At 39.0% G+C, this 18,281-nt stretch overlaps 1 protein-coding gene across 25 annotated transcripts in view; it reads right to left on the reverse strand.

The window, feature by feature from the left end:
* Nucleotides 1-2,868: 2,868 nt before the first annotated feature.
* The window catches only part of CD44 (CD44 molecule (IN blood group)), a 63,320-nt gene continuing 47,907 nt past the window's right edge, over nucleotides 2,869-18,281 (reverse strand). For 3 of the 25 annotated variants that reach the window (XM_084520388.1, XM_084520369.1, XM_084520376.1), the window contains 8 exons: nucleotides 18,000-18,188; nucleotides 16,918-17,103; nucleotides 16,251-16,463; nucleotides 14,226-14,489; nucleotides 13,144-13,329; nucleotides 9,547-9,669; nucleotides 8,390-8,468; nucleotides 2,869-6,289 (listed from right to left, as the gene is read on the reverse strand). In XM_084520388.1, the coding sequence (XP_084376514.1) occupies nucleotides 6,073-6,289; nucleotides 8,390-8,468; nucleotides 9,547-9,669; nucleotides 13,144-13,329; nucleotides 14,226-14,489; nucleotides 16,251-16,463; nucleotides 16,918-17,103; nucleotides 18,000-18,188 (1,457 nt within the window). In that variant the 3' untranslated portion in view covers nucleotides 2,869-6,072. Of the gene's footprint in view, nucleotides 6,290-8,389; nucleotides 8,469-9,546; nucleotides 9,670-13,143; nucleotides 13,330-14,225; nucleotides 14,490-16,250; nucleotides 16,464-16,917; nucleotides 17,104-17,999; nucleotides 18,213-18,281 lie in introns of all 25 variants that reach the window. The other 22 variants (XM_084520366.1, XM_084520390.1, XM_084520374.1 and 19 more) reach the window with 17 other exon arrangements.

Genomic DNA, 18,281 nt, shown 5'->3' on the forward strand with positions numbered 1-18,281 from the left:
ATGCCTAATGGTGGTGATGACTGCTAAACTGTCCTTGCTCAGGAGCTGAGGAGCTGTGCTGCAGCCAGCCGAGACTGAGTAGTGGGCACTGGGCACAGCTTCGATGAATTCATCTTAGAGAAACTCATCCTCCAGGCTCAGGCTGAAATCTGCTGGAAGCTGTCTCTCTAAGCTGGCTAAGGAGGGGGTGCTGATAGCAAACATCAGCAGCAGCCCAAAAACAGATGCTTGTTATTAAAAAGAACAGGCTGATAAAAAGTGGTGAATATAAACGCAGACTTAGTTTCCAACCATGAGTCAAAACATACCCAGTTTATTACTGCTTGTTCTGGGTAAAATGAAAGCGTGGAGTCTTGATTCATGAGAGGAAAATGTGGATGCTGAAAATGATCTAAGATTTTTTTTTGGATTAAGCCAGGAAAAAGAATAGGCTTTTGAAAATGTGGTGCCAGAAGGCAGATGTACACTCATGACTACAAGTAAATTTAGATTGAAGGCTAAAACTCTGCTGTGACCAAACCTTTTATGCACTGCAACACAGCATTAGCATGTGGGCATTCAAGTGGACAACCCCCTAGCACAATGGCCTGAGGCAAGGCTTTCAGATGCCAGGTGCAAAACTCACAGCCTCTGGAAAAGAGGTGGAAAGTGTCTTCCTGTGTCCTCCTCTCTCCTGCGTTGCTCTGGGGGTTTGAAAGACTTTGGGACTAACTCAGCAGACCCTGAGTCTGGTTTGTAGAGCCACCACTGCCTCTGAGCCACATGCTGACTTCCTGCTGCCCGCCTACACACTCCTAACTTCAGCTGTGTACTTGGCATTACTTGCAATGCATCTGCTTGCCTCAGAGCCAGCACCAGAAAGAAGCTGCTGTTGAGCTCAACTCTGTTAGGTGGGTGCTACAGAGTGAGACATTTTTACTGAAGGTGTGAAAAGTCTTGTAGGGTTTTTTCATAGATGTACTTAAATTTATGTCAGATCCTATTTGACTTGACAAACTTTATTTTCCTGTAAATTTCTACATTTTTTAAGAATGGGAAATCAATTACATTTAAGCATTTCACTGTACAAATGGAAAGACGTATTATGTATTAGGCATCTTCCACAAAAAAAGTTTCCTATTTCAGATACTGAAACTATCTAAAACTATGTCTATTTCTGAAAACAAAAAAAATACTTATTTTCCCGTTTGACAGTCTTTGTCCATAACTTCATCATTTTTGTGTCTTTTTTTTTTTTTTTTCTTTTCTTTTCTGAAAGGCAATACAAAACTAATGACATTCACATCAGCATTCCGTGCATGGCAGAGGACGTATGAAAATGGTTTCCATCCCCTAATTCATCCAAACCCTTTTGCCTATAGAGTAAGAAGCTTTAATAAGAAGTTTGCAAACCCTTGAAGCTATAGCTCAGGCAAAACCGTTCTACTGTTTGCTGGAGCCATGCAGACAAAATTGAAAGAAAGCTGTGCTTAAAGCATTTGTAAAGCTTTTGCTGCCTCTGCTTTACCTGCACTTTAACAACAATCAGCTCCCTTGAAGTCAGGGGATCTTCTCTGAGGATGGATTCTCTTCTTTAATTTAAATTCTCAAACAAAAACAAAACCCAAAACAAAACAAAACAAAACAAAAACACTAAAAACCTCCCCAAAACAAAGCCCCAAAAAAAGGTTGCTGCATCACAGCTGACCTGTGTGAAGAGCCGTTTAAGTCTGGTGCTTTAAAAACAGGAAGATGAGCAAGAACAGAAATATTCTAGAAATCTTGTCGTTGCCTACCCATCCACGAATGGGTGAGACAAGAAGGACAGAAAGTGAAGCTTCTGTGCTGCACAAAAGACACCGATAGTCATCTTTGTGAAGTTTGCACTTTGCCTCTCATTTCCCATAGCCCCAGCTGGGTGCTCTCAGCATGGCATTGGTGAATGCCACAGCAACACAGCAGAGTAATAGTGAGAAAGGAGCTACCAGGGAAAAATGGTCAAAATCAGTTTGCAAATCATGTGGTGAGTGCAGAGGGTGACCTGGAGGTGGGGGGTTCACAGGAAAAGGCTGATTCTTTTTCCTTTCTCTGAGCTATGAACCATTCAAGTGACGAAGTCCTGGGGATGTTGAGGGGACTTTCCCAGTCAGTGGCACAGAAATTTCACTCTTCCTCACTTTGTCTCCCAGTGACTGCACTCCCCTTCTGCCCTGAATTCCCTGGAGCTCCCACCCGCAAAGTACCATTTCGTGCTTCTTGCCCCCCAGGAAGAAACAAGAGCTTTGTCACCCATGCCCACAGAGCTGGAGCTGCTCCCCAGGGACCAGCCCACTTCAGCACTTTCCCTTCCACCTGTTTGTCCTCTCCCCTTCCACAAAGGAGAACTTGTCAGTGCATGTGGTTACCCAAAGGGTTCATGTTCTTTAACTAATCAAAATCTTGCAACCAGAGAAGTCTGAGCCTTCAGTTGTTTAATAAGGCCAAGAGATAACTGCTGGCTAACAGCCTAATGTAGCATAAAATAAACCCAGTAACTGCTGGCTCATGAAGTATGCTGAGGCAGAACACAGTTCTCAGAGGATTTTATTGCTTCCCTTCATCTACAGAAAGAGTGACTAGGAGCAGCCCTTACCAGGACGATATACAAATCTCTGCCTCTCCCCAGCACTGTGACTATGTGTCGATGTTTATGAGACACCTGGTAATTTTCTCCTAATAATATTCCAGCCAATGTACACTACATAGTGCAGAGGTAGTTGGTGTTGGTGTTCTTGGCAAAGGACACAAAAAAGACATCCCTATGAAGAAGAGACTGTTGTGCAGAAATACAATTTGGGGGCTGATGTTGTGGGAAGGGTTTAAAATATCCACACAGATAGACATGAAGGCTGCATATCCTTTCACTGCTTTAATCAACCATTCCTTGTAAGAGCTTCAAGAAAATACAGGGGAAGCGATCACCCCAGACTGTTCGAAGAAAATATTACATTCTCATAAAACGTACAACCTCTCTTTTAAATATACTTACTGCTTTAAACATTACTTCTCTTTTACTGGGTTGATCTTGGACTGAAATATCCCAGAGATATTCAGCTCTGAGGGGAGCTGAACTCATCACTAACCCCCAGAGCAGCTGGGGAACCCGTGGGTGATGTGAGGTCCTGCAGCCTTCAGCTGAGTTTGGCTTGCAGCTTGCAAGCAGAAGAACTGACCTCTGGTCACCACTATAGCAGCTCACCACTGCTATATATGACTACCCTGCTGAATGCCTCCTCTCTCCCACTAGTAACTTTAATCTTACTTTTTACCCTCAATGTGGAGTCAAGTTTATTTTTGGAAGCTCATTTTACAATTATTTTAGCAATGTTATTTCTAATTACAATTTAGAGGTGCTATTTTCTTTCTTTTTGATTAATCTGTTAAATAAATATGCAAATATATCTAGTGCTCTGTAGAAAAAATACATACACACAACAAACAACCCCTGAAATAATAAAAAAAAACAAGATTAATAAAAATATGTACAATATTACATATATGAAATGGCCACCTAGTTTTGAAACTATAATAAAACTTAATTGCACTTCAGTTGCATGACATAATCTAAAAAGAATCAGCATATATAAAATAATGGCACTGCCTTTTTAAAGAGAAATTGAGCATCTCCCTATTTAAAAATATAAAAAGAAGCCAACCAGCGTTGTCCATGCATTTATAGTTACAGTTACTGAATATTAGATAAATTTCTCCACTGAACATCTCACTAGGGAGATGAATAATAGCTCTCCCACCCTCCTTTTTTTTTTTTTTTTTTTTTTTTTTGTTGTTGTTTTTAAAAAAACTTATCCTCCTTTCTTTTTTTTAAAAAAAAAAAAAAAAGAAAACTTTATCCTTCAAGACAGTGAAAAGTCTCCTTTTGATTGTGGCTTATATTCAATTGAGATTTAAAGAGAGTCAAAATTCTTATTCTGGATCTCCACACTTAGAGATAAGCATATATAATTACATGTTATTGATTTATAATGACAAAAAGAAAAGCTTGCTTAAAAACATTGTAGGAAAAAAATCAATGTAGAGTCAACAAAGTTCCCACAGCACAGCTCAGTATTCAAATACGTGCTTGTGGCAGGGCCAAGAAATTTGACAATGTACTGATATACATATACTGATAGTGTTGTTAGTCACCTTGACCTTATTGGCTTCAGCTTGTTTGAACACCTTTGGAGCTGTGTGACTGCTCATAGATGAGACGTCTTTACATACATGGAGCCAGAAAATGTCCTACGTGCACCCTGAAATCATGTCTTGTCTTGGGACCTTTTGCCCAAGTGTACATTTTCCCTGAGGAGATCTGCCTGCAGATACTGGGGCACTGAGCAACTCAAATAGATGCTTGGGGAACTGCTGAAGGGCTGTAACTGAGAACCATAATCACGATTTTGATTGGGCTTCATGTTCTAGTAAAGATCAGTGCTAGATAATGTTAGTACTTAGCCAGCTGAATACTTATCCTCCAATTGCTTCAGATGGAGAACATAAAATAATGCATTAGCAGAATGGCGTTTTCCAATGAAGGTGCTATGGTCAGTGAACAGGAACATCTGAATGGACTTCTCTTGGTATTCCCCATCCCACAGCTGACACACCTCGCTGAATGCTATTACCTCTGGTTGATTTTGCTTGCATTTTTTTGAGGCAGCCCAATTAGAAGTTACAATTCGCCCACCATTCCAATATGCTTTCTTAAAAATGGCACAGACCACTGGTAGTAAATAATTTTCTTTCTGGCAGTTCATATCAATATAATGCACAGCATCATAGCTTAATACAAATACTTTACATAATAGACATACAATGACAAAACAAAAGCATATGACAATGCAGCTGCAGCTATTTTACTATATTACATTGTTGGGAGAGTTTCCTTTAAATCTCTTTGATCTTTTCTGCAGAATTTCAACTTCTGGTACCAGTAAACAAGCAGTATTTGTTTTGGTATTTTTAAAAAGAAGAAATAAAACGTGGAGGAAATAGAATTCAGAAGTGAGTGAGATCATAGAAAGGCCACTTTTAAAATATCATCAAACTGGTGTAACACAACAGTTACAGGGGAAACAAGCTTTACTAAGCTCAGCATCTCCTAAGTACAATTGAGCAGGGGAAAGTAAAGACCTATTCTTCTGGAATAAAAATACTGTCATCATCGCTGATGATTTCAAATTCCTTGATTTGTGCATGCACAATAGAGCTGGGGTCATTCTGTTTTATTAATTATACTAACTAACAGACTCATTAAAACATACACAAACTGGGACCAATGAAGGAGAGAGGGGGAAGAGCAATGAACACTTCAAAAACTCAAGGATAACTCTTCAAAAACTCAAAAACTCAAGGATAACTGTACAGATTGTTAAGATAATAAAGTAATGATGTTTATTATGTATCAGCTCATGTTTTCATTTCTTTATTCCCCCTCCCAAAAAGACTTGCTGCATGCCCGCAGACATTTTAAAACAACGATAAATAAGCTTTGTCCTTCTGGGTTTTCCTTGTTACAGAATAAGTCATAAATCATTATGTCACTTTTTGATTTTACTGGCAGACTTTCAATGCACCTACTGCTCTTCCAGGCTGTAAGGCATTTCTGATGAATTCTGCTGTTTTAGACATTGTATAGGAAGCCTTTTTGGTTTAAGCTTTTTGTTTTGCTCTTGACATTTGTTGCTCACTTACTCTTGTACCATGACAAGTTTAGTACCTTAAATACCTGTAAGATAGAGCAACTGCATACTTCTGTAGCTCCGCACAGCGAAGACACTGTATCTGGGGATCAATGATATACCCAGGACACAGTAAGTGTCCTCTGTGTAGTAATTGGGAACTGACAAATTTATGCAACTCTTGGGGCTTATTTCAGGTAGCAAATGTCAATTCTGTAACTCAGACATCATTTAAAAATGATTAAAAATGAAGACAACTTAAGTTTAATCGTGTTCAAAAGACATCAGTAGCACAGTGCATCTGTGAATTCTGGCCCAAGTTCCATGTGATTTTGATTTCCCCAGCTCTGATCTACTTAGTGAGTTGGTACCATTACACTCCACTCTTCATGTCCAGCTCCTGATGATTTTGTGTTTCGTCAATGGTGAGGAATTCGTCAGATGCTCCTGTTCGGTCATTTGACTGTTCTTTGTGAACCAAGTGCACCATTTCTTGTGATTTGCTGGCATCCCCATTTAATTCACTTGTCTTCCTGTCCTCCACTGCACCTTTGCCATTATTGATCACAAGCTTTTTCTTCTGCCCACATCTAGAAAGAAATTAAAAGGAAATAAGTACCATAAATGGAGGCTAATGGAAATAAGAGAAGAAAATTCAAGTTAGTATTTAGAAAAAGGTGCTTAGAAATGAAACTTGCGTCTGTCAGTGCAGACCTGTGCAATGAAAGGCGTAAGGTGTCTCCACACTGCATATTTTATTTTTGAAAAAATCCACAATTATATACATAAAATTTTTCAGGATCCTACTAAATCAGTTGCTATCTAGTGTCATTATAGACAGGACTAACAGGCATTACTGAAAACTAGAAAAGATTTTCTAAGGTGTGGATATATCCACATTTATGAACTTTGTATACATCCCAGTATATGGACAGGGTCATTGTACATCCAGACTTTGGACCATGTGGGCTGGATATTCTTCAGGGCAGTAGAAATTAATAGTTGGATGTCAGGATTTGCCCTAGTCCATTAAAACTCTGGATACACTGTGCTGAATATCCCACTTGTTGTCTTTGAATAGCCTAGTATAAACTGAATGCCCAGAGTTCTGTTAAGAGGTACACTAATTTTCTGAAGTTTTACTTTAAAGCATTTTCTTCTTCGTTGAAACAGATTTTGTTTGAATGACTAATTTTGCCGTTAAATTATGCCATTATGCTTTTGAAGTATGACTTTTTTCATGCTTACTGACTGGTAGGTGAGGATTATTTCATCCAAAGCAGCTCAGTTTGCTGTGTGAATGCTATGCACACACTTGGGAACGATTCCTGCTCTGCAACTATGAAATGCTGAAAGAGAGGCCACAGCCTCTCAAAAGAGCAGCTCAGCTTTTCTTTCCTGACATGATGGTCAGGCTGTGCCGCACCCAGTGTTGGACTCTGGATGGAGGGCCTAACACTTTTTACAATAGGAACCAGACAACGACGTTCTTCTTTGCAACAAGAGGAATAATAAAAAAATAAACAATCAAACAAGGAAACTGCCTCACACTGAACCTTGGGCCATTTTGTTTTGGTTTTGTGAAGATAACACCAATTTTATCAAGACAAGACCAATTAAACAGCAACAACAACAACAACCCTATAGTGAAGCAATTTGCTATTCGCTGAGAAAGACCAATTGCTTGGTGGAAGTGCTTGAGATCCCTGCTGTACTGACTTTGTAGCTATGAAGGCCAAGTCTATTGATTTCTGAATCAAGAAGCTAACTACCTTGAAACCAAAGCCTCCAGCCCACAAGCTTTTACAGGCAGCCAGAATGAGAGCAAAACTGGAGAAGCTGCTGTCAACATTCCTTTTAACTGACAGCATTATAAAAATAAATACGCAGTTCTCGTTTTTAAATAAATGAATGCTTGGAACATTCTCACTTTACTGCTTGGATAACCCTGGATGCTCAATCCACCTTTTTCACCTGCCCAGTTCCCTTGCAGCACAGCTGCAGAGCTACTTTCAGATGAGATGATGCTTGTGTGCAGTGTGGTGACTGCATAGCAACTCCTTCCCTGTGTCTGCAGCAGATTATCACTTATCTGAATAGATTAATCTCTTAAATATTTTGATCCTAGTGAAAGAAACAATGCCACCTGTTTCAAGAATACCAGATTACGTCCATGCTTCAAAGACTGATCCTCATAGGGACTGATGCATATTGGTAGGATCTAATCCATGAACTCATGCACACCCACAGACCCATGTGCACTTTTTCTCCTTGGGTCTCAATCCCACCTGCATGGCAGCTCTAAGTAAAATATATGTTTTCCACTTGCAGTATCTAGGACATAATTTTTAGCTTTGAGATTGTTTCAGTTCTTGTCAGATGCAGTCTATATTTAGTCACACTGGCCCTATTTGTCTGTTTCTATGGTGCGTCTGGGCTAAGAGGGAGGAAACAATGGCAGCCTCTGCTTTTGTACGCAAAGCAGAGTGATACATAAATCAACAAGCCGTGCCATTCAGGGTGTATAACTCCAGAGTCACTTAACAGAAAGAAAGGTATAGATTTTTCCATCTCACCATGTGTCTTATCTCCATCTTATTTCAATAAGACCTCTAAAAGATATGTGGCAGTGCTTTATTCCAGCACCTACATCATGCTGTGGTGTGCTTCAAAGTGCAGGGCTACCTTACCTCCTCCGACTGCTGACGGCGATGCACACTACAAGGATCAATGCCAGTGCCAAGAGAGCAGCAACGATGATCAGCCATTCTGGGGAGAGTCAAGGGAAGGGGAGAGAATGTGTTAATCTGTCCTGTGTAATTTTGCAGTTTCACAGATGCTTGTGCATTCTTTAAGTTGCACGACTTCTTGAATGAATGTTTGTTCACTTTGCAAATTGCTTCTGTGCAAATCAGGTACGTTTTCATCAGTCACATTGCCTATGTGATCAAAGAAAGTGCTCAGCTACACCCAGACCAACACCAATGAAATACCTGGCCACTTCTGGCATCTAGAATCAGTGCATTTTAGATTGCATAGGTGAAGAGGAGTTGTGTCATTGATTTATTCCAAGAGCAGAAGAAAAAGCTTAGTGCTGACACATCTGCAATCCCACGTACAAAAGTAGGTTGGCTTTAAGGTAGAGTGAAATATCTACATTTTTTTTTTTTTTAAATCTTACTTTAAGGGAGATCTTTAAAAAGCCAAATCCTAAACAAAAAAAAAAAAAAAAAAAAAAAAAAAATAGAAGGAACTACAAAACCAGGATAAAGAGGTAAAACTGGAAAGGACCCAAAGAGATCACCTCAGTTATATTTCACTTCAGTGAAACAGAATGAATAAGAGCATCTCTGAGAAATGTTCCATTTGCTCTCAGCATTTTTAATAAAGGAGATTTCACAACCTTCTCCATAGCCTGTTCTTCATTCCACAATATGTCCCAGAAAAAAAATGTCATTCTTTGACATCATTGTGTTGACTTCTTTCCATTTTATTTTAACATGCAACTCCTTTTCTATAACACTTATCAGATATTGTTTTCATGGAATATTCTCAGTTATGATACTTTGCATTTATCTTTACTGAATTTTCCCTGATTGTATATCAATTTATCAAAATTATTTATCTCTTAATCCTATTCTCCAAAATGCATGATTTCTTTTATCTACATAGTGCTAGAATATTTTATGAGTTGCAATATGCTCCATTTCTCAGACTCTCAGTAACAATGTGATTCAGAACAAAACCTGAACAACTATACTTGATGTACATCTTCATCTCTAATTTCAGTTTATATTATTATCATTATGTTCTTAAATTGTTAAAAGATATGACTTCAGAAACCTACCTGGTACCTGGGATGACCTTGGTTGTGATGTTATTGTTGTTGTTGCGTTCTCTCCAGGGTTAGGAGTGGGTTCAAAATTTCCCTTGCGTGAACCATGATCACCATCTATAATGGATGTAGATCCTAAAGATCAAAACTGTATGTTACTCCAAATATCTTTAGTGAATATTTAACAGGGAGGTTAAAAATGATGACTTCCACAATACAAAAAAAATATTTCTAGAAAGTTCACACTGAGGTCATTAAAAAGTATTCATATGGAAACCTATTACAAAGACTATAATCATCATACTCTGAATAACAAAGCTCAGGGTTTTTCCCTTTCCACATTCTCATATGTTTCATTTTTGATTATGCAATACTTTCATGAACCAAAACGCAATTGTAATTGCCTAGAAATTTTCTGGAGAGAAGGTAAAGACTTCTGAATGTTGGAAACTTTTTGAAGATGCTTTTGTTATATAAGTCAAAGATCTTGTCTGTTCCATGGAGAAAAGAGAATGACAAAAGAGTAGAGAGAGAAAAATAATTTGACAATTTGACTTTCTGATTTAAATTGAAAATGGTCAATATGGAGAAATTTTAAGGCTTTTTATTTTATTCCTATATAGAATGATAAGGAATTTCTAAAACTTTCCTACTTTCATAAAATAAAAGTATAGTACTCTGGATGGTTTTAAATTTGATAGCTATGTATAAAGTGGGACCTTAAAAATTCTAAATATTCTCTCTAATAGCAAAAATACTCTCTGTAAAATTATATATGGATCCTCTGGCTCTTTTTAATAATTTTTTTTAATTTGGTTCTAAGACTGAATTAGATCTTAAGTTCAAATGCATACTTTCAGTCTCACATATTTCCTCTGATGGTCACACTGCTTGAAGTTTTATGTGATGACAGTAATATTTGTGGCCCACTCTGTTGCCATATGGGTATCCCATGTCTAAAATTATCTGTATGTTATAGATACAGTAGTTTCACATGGGACTACAACTTCATTATCAGTACAAAAACAGTATTACAGATCTCCACCTCTCTGAATTCTTCCAGACACTGATAGAGCAATTAGACACTTACTCTAATCAGCTGTAAAATTCTTTTTCTGTCACACACATTGCAGCTCTCTTCTAGCCAGCCTTTCTGATCTCATTTCCTAATGGCAGCTGGCAAATACAAAACTAAGAAGTGCATTTTCCTCCTGTTAAGCATAGCCAACAAGTAGTTGAACGTTCCAGATGTTTTCATTACATTTGTTAGCAAGGAACTTATTGACCCTTCAGTTTTTTTGTACTATCTCACCCCAAAGGACAGAGCACTAACTCAGCAACTATGGGACCTAATCTAGCCTCCAAGAAAGCTGAGTAAGATAAATGTAATGACTTGTCTACTTGACATGTCAGCGGATATTTTTTAAGGTGCTTTAAATCACCCTCGTGAAATGGCAGAGCTTTTTCACCAAAAAGGCCCTTAGAAAGACATTTATTAAAGATTTCTGTGTTAAGAGAACTGCTAAATTTGCTCTTCCCTGCTCCCCTGAGCCCTGAGAAGAAACAGGATTTGATCATGTCTCCTGGTGTTCTGGCTCCTGGGAAGTGCCTGCAGAAGGCAGGGAAGTCTCCTCAATTGCGGTCTACATTTCATTTTGATGACATACTAGATTTTCTTCTTTTTGACTCTTATTTTTTGGATTCTTTCAGTAGACTGATTTGTTATTCCACTGTGGCACTTTGACAAAAGGTCAGTCATTAGTGGGATGTCAGACAACAGCTTAAACATTTCTGCAGAGGAAAGGCAAGTGAAAGGAAGGAGTATACTACAGGAAGCCATTCATTTGTTTGGAGGAAGCCTTTAAATAGTGCCTGTCAATATATTAAGGAATCTTTTTCACTCAATACAGCTATAGAGGGCAATGTTACAAATGAAAGAACGCTTCAATAAACTAACTTTAAAAAAAAACGACAACAGTAGTGTCCAAGTAGTCCCCTTGTACTATGTTTTACAAAGGGTAGGTAAGTGAGAAAAATAAGGAAGTTTTAAGAAGAAGGCCTTATGAAACTTTGCCAGGGCACTGGCAATGCAAATATTCTACACAGGCATTCACCTTGAAAAAGGTCTTAAAACCAGTCCTTACAGGTTTTATATGATCAAAACAGAAAGGTAGCAAACATTTTTTCAAAGTTTGTAATGTCTGTACAGTAAATTAAGGAGGCTGCTTGGACTAATTAAGTTAATAGGGCAGTGGGTGTCAAGAAATGAGTTTGTCATAGTAGGAAACAGTTATTAAAATATTTATCTTTCCAATAAAACGCAAATACACATTTTGCATTTATATTGCTGTGCCTATGTCAAAATATTTTAACCGCGGTTTTGGTAGATTTGATTTTACTGTGTCTACAAAAAACTCTGGAAAAAAAAAAAAAAAAAAGGAAGAAAAATTCTACCTGATAGCATATGAATTCACATTAATTATTTTAAATAGACTCCACCAAACCTAGTGGAGTTATCCCAGGGTAAAAGTGTAGAGAGAAATCAAACATACCTAGAAACATTTAGCTGTCACTCCAAATTCCATTTTCAAATCTTTCAAAATTAATGTTTTCATTGGAAGCAAATTCTAACTCCTAACCATTATGAATAATAAAATTATCTTTAAAGTGCTTGCTGTAAGACACATACATAGTATATGTAAGTATATGTATGTTTTACATATACAAGTATATAATTATGTTTGTGTGTAAAGAATGACCACAGAGCATTGGCCAAACCTGACAAAGTTCCACTAACTTCCAGGAAAGTGCATGAAAGTAGTATTTAGGTTAGTGTGTGAGATAACTAGATTCTGGAAAAAAAAAAAAAATTAAAAAATTGCTATTAGCATGATGTGTTTAAGAACAAGGAAAAGTCCCTCAATTTCCCGTACTACTAAGTTGCCAAAAAAAAAAAAAAAAAAAGATATTTGTAGTGTAATAAAGTAAACATGGTTACTGTTAACTGCACTAACTTTATCAGAAGAATAACACTTAAGAAACTGTTCACAAAGGAAATGTCAGTTAAAACCCACTATATGTAGCTATAATTATCATTGGCAAGATACCAATAGCAGAGGTAACTAGGCAGGAAAAAAAAAAAGAAAAAGGACTGCAGAGAGAATTACTTTTTCTTGATATGTATTCCACTGACACAGAAGGAATGAGGACAGGGGAAGAGTGAAAGACTATTAAGTGTTACAGAGATGTCACTTGCGACCGTCAAATAGGAAGAAAAATGCTAGCATGGGGAAAAAGCTTATGCTTTTTCATTTTATGAGATATGTTGTCACATACAGATAGTAAAATGTAAGAAAAAGTTATTTGCAAAACACTACTTTCAGTCATTTGGCAAAAGTCCTCTGCTTTGCAGAGAAAAAGATTTCCTTTCATGGCATCTTAGATGTGGATCATAAAAATATCTAGAAATGCCAAAAGCAATAATAACCAAAAAAGCAAATTAGCATAACTGAAAACCCTGGTTAGTGCAAATACTTTCAGGGGATCATCGTTGTCCCAAACGATAATTGACATGGAAAAACGAAAACCATTTTAATTTATACTTCTTACTAGGAGGAAGAGGGGTCTGTAACTGATTGTGATGATCATCAATGTCTGAAAAAACTCCAGGTACCAAATTGACATAAGAGCCATCTGTGGTATTTGCTTGTTCACTTTCACTTCCAGGCTGAGCGCTGGGTGCCAACGGCTCTTTGGTAGCTTCCTCCCGGCCGACAACATCCATGGACTCTGTGACTGCCATGATGATGGCACGATCAGCTTTAAACGTTAATGCCCACCAAACCACCACCCATGTTATTGCCCTCTTTCCGGTATCACAGCAAGGCAGAAAGGATGTCCTTCTGCCTGGTTTAAAGCACGGCAGGAGAAGAATGAGCAGAAGGCCTCCCCTTCCTCTCCCACGCTGCCACTGGCTTTTGAGACACTTAAGCAAAACTTGTTTGTCATGTTGGATGGAGATGTTGGCCGTACCCATGTATCCCAGTGACAGATGGAGAGGGAAGACTTTTGGAAGAAGAAACCACAGCAGCAAAAACCTGACCCTGTAACTCAGGAGTGAGCAGCCATACCACAGCCCGATCTGTGGTGTTGTGCCTGTGACTCCCCTAGTGAGGAGTAAGGAATGGAAGGCAGAATTAACGGGATATAAATCTTGTGTGATTGCTCTGCTCTCATCATCAGGACAGTCTTCCTTGGTGATGGTGTCACTGCTGAGTCACAGGAGCAGATCACTCAATTAAGTCCACCAGAGCACCTCCACCACACCAATCGCAGCACCAAAGCATACCAAGCCTGACCCCACCGATGAATAATATGGGAGGATGGGGCTGGGAATTCAGGATCACCAAGGCACATGACGTGCATAAGAAGAGACAGGAGGCCACCTGGCAACATGCTTCAGCAAAGACCAGAAACCACCAAATGTACCAGGAAGAAGTCCCCTGCGACTACTCCAGAAGGTTGTTCTAATAACAGCACAGATCCCACCACAGGAAATTTTTGGGTTGCAAGTCCGCAATAGGGTTGTAGATCCCCAAGATGAGAAAGGTAGTGAAAGGCATCAAAATCAGAAGAAATAATGCCTCATTTCACACAGCATGTGAGAAATGAGCATGATCCATTATTCTTACTGGTACCCGTCAGGAGAGAGTCATCTCCAGCTTCATTCGTACTATCAGGATTCAGCCCGTGGAGGACCTCACCCCCATGGGCATCTGTGGAATGTGTGATGCCTTCAGTGCCCCATCCTGCCTCATTGTCTGAAGACAGAGGTGGCTGAGTTGAGTCTTCATGATGAGCACCGTCAGGAGTGGCAAGAGCTGTTACGATGACTCGAGGTGTCCACACTTCCTGGGTTACATCCGCTGGTTCCAGAACATCAATTTTGGCTGTTGCTGTTGTGATGTGATGATGGCTAAGTTAACCTCAAACATATTTGCAAAATCCCACCTTATCAATTTTTCTCTGTTTATTTCATTTAACAAGGTCTATCTTTTCCTTGGGGAAGGGTTGGGGCAAGCAAACAAGATCTGTATCTGTCATTATTATTATTATTATTATTTTTTATCTATTTCTTTAACTGTGATTTATTGATTATTCGAATAGTTGCTTACTCATTTCCCCAAATATCAGTGATCTTGGAAGTATATAAAAACTATTTAAAGAATAGATAGCAGCTACTGCTATAGCTACCTGATTATTTAAGATTAAGATCATCATCATCAATCTAATAAAATCTCCTTTCTAGTGTATTTTTCATCTCTGCTTTTCCATGAGATTATCATAAGAATGCATGCTGGTCTCCCAACAGACGAATTCAAAATGAATTCTAATGGAAAATAAAGGAAATAAATTTTTTAATTAACATCCTTCCCACAATCACTCATATGGTGCTCTTCTCTAAAGAGACTGCTGCTGATGAAAAAGAGTACGGATGTCAAAAAAACACGCAAAAATAGCATAGCCTAATTAAATGCCCTTGCAGTAATTGCAAATGCTCCAAAATATGAATAGAATAATAAAGGCTAATATACATGCAAAATTACAGCACTGAAAATTAACATTGTGAAACAAAATGACACACCAAAACATGCATTTCCAAACAACAGGAGCCTAAAATGTTATCTTGGAAAATATCTAGTAACAACTATTTAGAAGGGAGAAAAATCATATTATTTTCAGAATGGAATGTGTATTAGAATTCCTATCATTACATAGGAATAAGATTAGAATGACTTGTTAGAAAGCACTTACAAGCGCTTAAATAGATTGTCACATCCTGTTGTGTTCTTTTGTTTGTTTGTATGTTTTTGTTTGTTTGTTTCATTTGTAATTGATCTGTCAAACTACATAGAGCTTAACAAGCTGATGACAATAAACTGTGAAGCTTTATATGATCCTTTCCATTCTTGGAAAACAAAAGGAAGAAGTAGAGAAAAGAACTGTTTTTTATCAACACAAGTTTTGGTTTTCATAGCTCTTTGGAAAATCCCAGGAGTTGTGATTTAAAGGAATCCTGAAGAAAATGGAAGTTGAAAAGGGAAAGCATAAATTTTAATTTTTCCCTTAGAGTTTTATTTTACTTAATAAAATATGAGAGATGTAATATTTCAAATGCACTAAAACATCATAAAAATCCAGTATTAACAAATAAAATTTTAGGATAAAAATTCAATATTGTGATGGTGGATAACTCAATAGGATACCATACATAAGATAGGAATTGAACCTTGTAGATCTTCATGAACTGTAGTAAGTTATTTTAAAATTTACTGTACTAATGGTGTCTGTGGTGATCCTAAAACCAGGCATGAATAGACATGAAAAACTGTTTTTAAACATACAATTCAGTTACCTTTAAAAAATATAAAATAATAATTTTCTCTGTATCACCTTCCACTAAAACTTAAATTGAAAAAAAAAAAAATATGGAGGGCATAAGAAACAATACACCCAGGAAAAAGCAGACTGAATGGATAGCATTTCTTGTTTGGATGTTCACATGCAACAGAATTATAAATCAGTTTGCACTGCAAGTCTACAACAAGAATATAGATCCCCAAGATGAGAAAGGTAGTGAAAGGCATCAAAATCAGAAGAAATAATGCCTCATTTCACACAGCATGTGAGAAATGAGCATGATCCATTATTCTTACTGGTACCCGTCAGGAGAGAGTCATCTCCAGCTTCATTCGTACTATCAGGATTCAGCCCGTGGAGGACCTCACCCCCATGGGCATCTGTGGAATGTGTGATGCCTTCAGTGCCCCATCCTGCTTCATTGTCTGAAGACAGAGGTGGCTGAGTTGAGTCTTCATGATGAGCACCATCAGGAGTGGCAAGAGCTGTTATGATGATGGTTGAATCAGCTGTGAATTCAACATGCATCCTGCTGTGCCCCTCATATACCCATCACATTCAAGTCTCCTGTTCACCTTAAACCACTGCTACGCTTTTCACACCACAGAGGGGGAGAAGAGGGATCTTTTGCCCCCTGTACATCCTCATCACTCTCTCAACATTTTGAACAGAACTTTTTGCTTTTTATTCACATGCACTTCATGACTTAATCCAAAAGAGTCCAAAGGACAGTGGATGCAGTGAAAGGCCATGGAGAGAGGTCAGGATAATTCCTGCCCTGTATCTCAGGCTGATCACAGAGCTTCAGCACCACCGTCCAGTGGTGATACAGTGCATTTTACCTTACAGATATCAGTAGTGACAGTAAAGATCCCATTCTACAACCGTTGACGCCCCTTTGTTGCTTAAGACTATGTGAGCAGTGACAAGTTAAAAAAAGTGCTTTTAATTTGTATGCCTTACTTGTAGAAAGAAGGGTCTGTAACTGATTGTGATGATCATCAATGTCTGAAAAAACTCCAGGTACCAAACTGACATAAGAGCCATCTGTGGTATTTGCTTGTTCACTTTCACTTCCAGGCTGAGCGCTGGGTGCCAACGGCTCTTTGGTAGCTTCCTCCCGGCCGACAACATCCATGGACTCTGTGACTGCCATGATGATGGCACGATCAGCTTTAAACGTTAATGCCCACCAAACCACCACCCATGTTATTGCCCTCTTTCCGGTATCACAGCAAGGCAGAAAGGATGTCCTTCTGCCTGGTTTAAAGCACGGCAGGAGAAGAATGAGCAGAAGGCCTCCCCTTCCTCTCCCACGCTGCCACTGGCTTTTGAGACACTTAAGCAAAACTTGTTTGTCATGTTGGATGGAGATGTTGGCCGTACCCATGTATCCCAGTGACAGATGGAGAGGGAAGACTTTCGGAAGAAGAAACCACAGCAGCAAAAACCTGACCCTGTAACTCAGGAGTGAGCAGCCATACCACAGCCCGATCTGTGGTGTTGTGCCTGTGACTCCCCTAGTGAGGAGTAAGGAATGGAAGGCAGAATTAACGGGATATAAATCTTGTGTGATTGCTCTGCTCTCATCATCAGGACAGTCTTCCTTGGTGATGGTGTCACTGCTGAGTCACAGGAGCAGATCACTCAATTAAGTCCACCAGAGCACCTCCACCACACCAATCGCAGCACCAAAGCATACCAAGCCTGACCCCACCGATGAATAATATGGGAGGATGGGGCTGGGAATTCAGGATCACCAAGGCACATGACGTGCATAAGAAGAGACAGGAGGCCACCTGGCAACATGCTTCAGCAAAGACCAGAAACCACCAAATGTACCAGGAAGAAGTCCCCTGCGACTACTCCAGAAGGTTGTTCTAATAACAGCACAGATCCCACCACAGGAAATTTTTGGGTTGCAAGTCCGCAATAGGGTTGTAGATCCCCAAGATGAGAAAGGTAGTGAAAGGCATCAAAATCAGAAGAAATAATGCCTCATTTCACACAGCATGTGAGAAATGAGCATGATCCATTATTCTTACTGGTACCCGTCAGGAGAGAGTCATCTCCAGCTTCATTCGTACTATCAGGATTCAGCCCGTGGAGGACCTCACCCCCATGGGCATCTGTGGAATGTGTGATGCCTTCAGTGCCCCATCCTGCTTCATTGTCTGAAGACAGAGGTGGCTGAGTTGAGTCTTCATGATGAGCACCATCAGGAGTGGCAAGAGCTGTTATGATGATGGTTGAATCAGCTGTGAATTCAACATGCATCCTGCTGTGCCCCTCATATACCCATCACATTCAAGTCTCCTGTTCACCTT

The sequence above is a fragment of the Aythya ferina genome (genome assembly GCF_964211825.1).
Source record: "Aythya ferina genome assembly, chromosome: 5".
Taxonomy (NCBI): domain Eukaryota; kingdom Metazoa; phylum Chordata; class Aves; order Anseriformes; family Anatidae; genus Aythya; species Aythya ferina.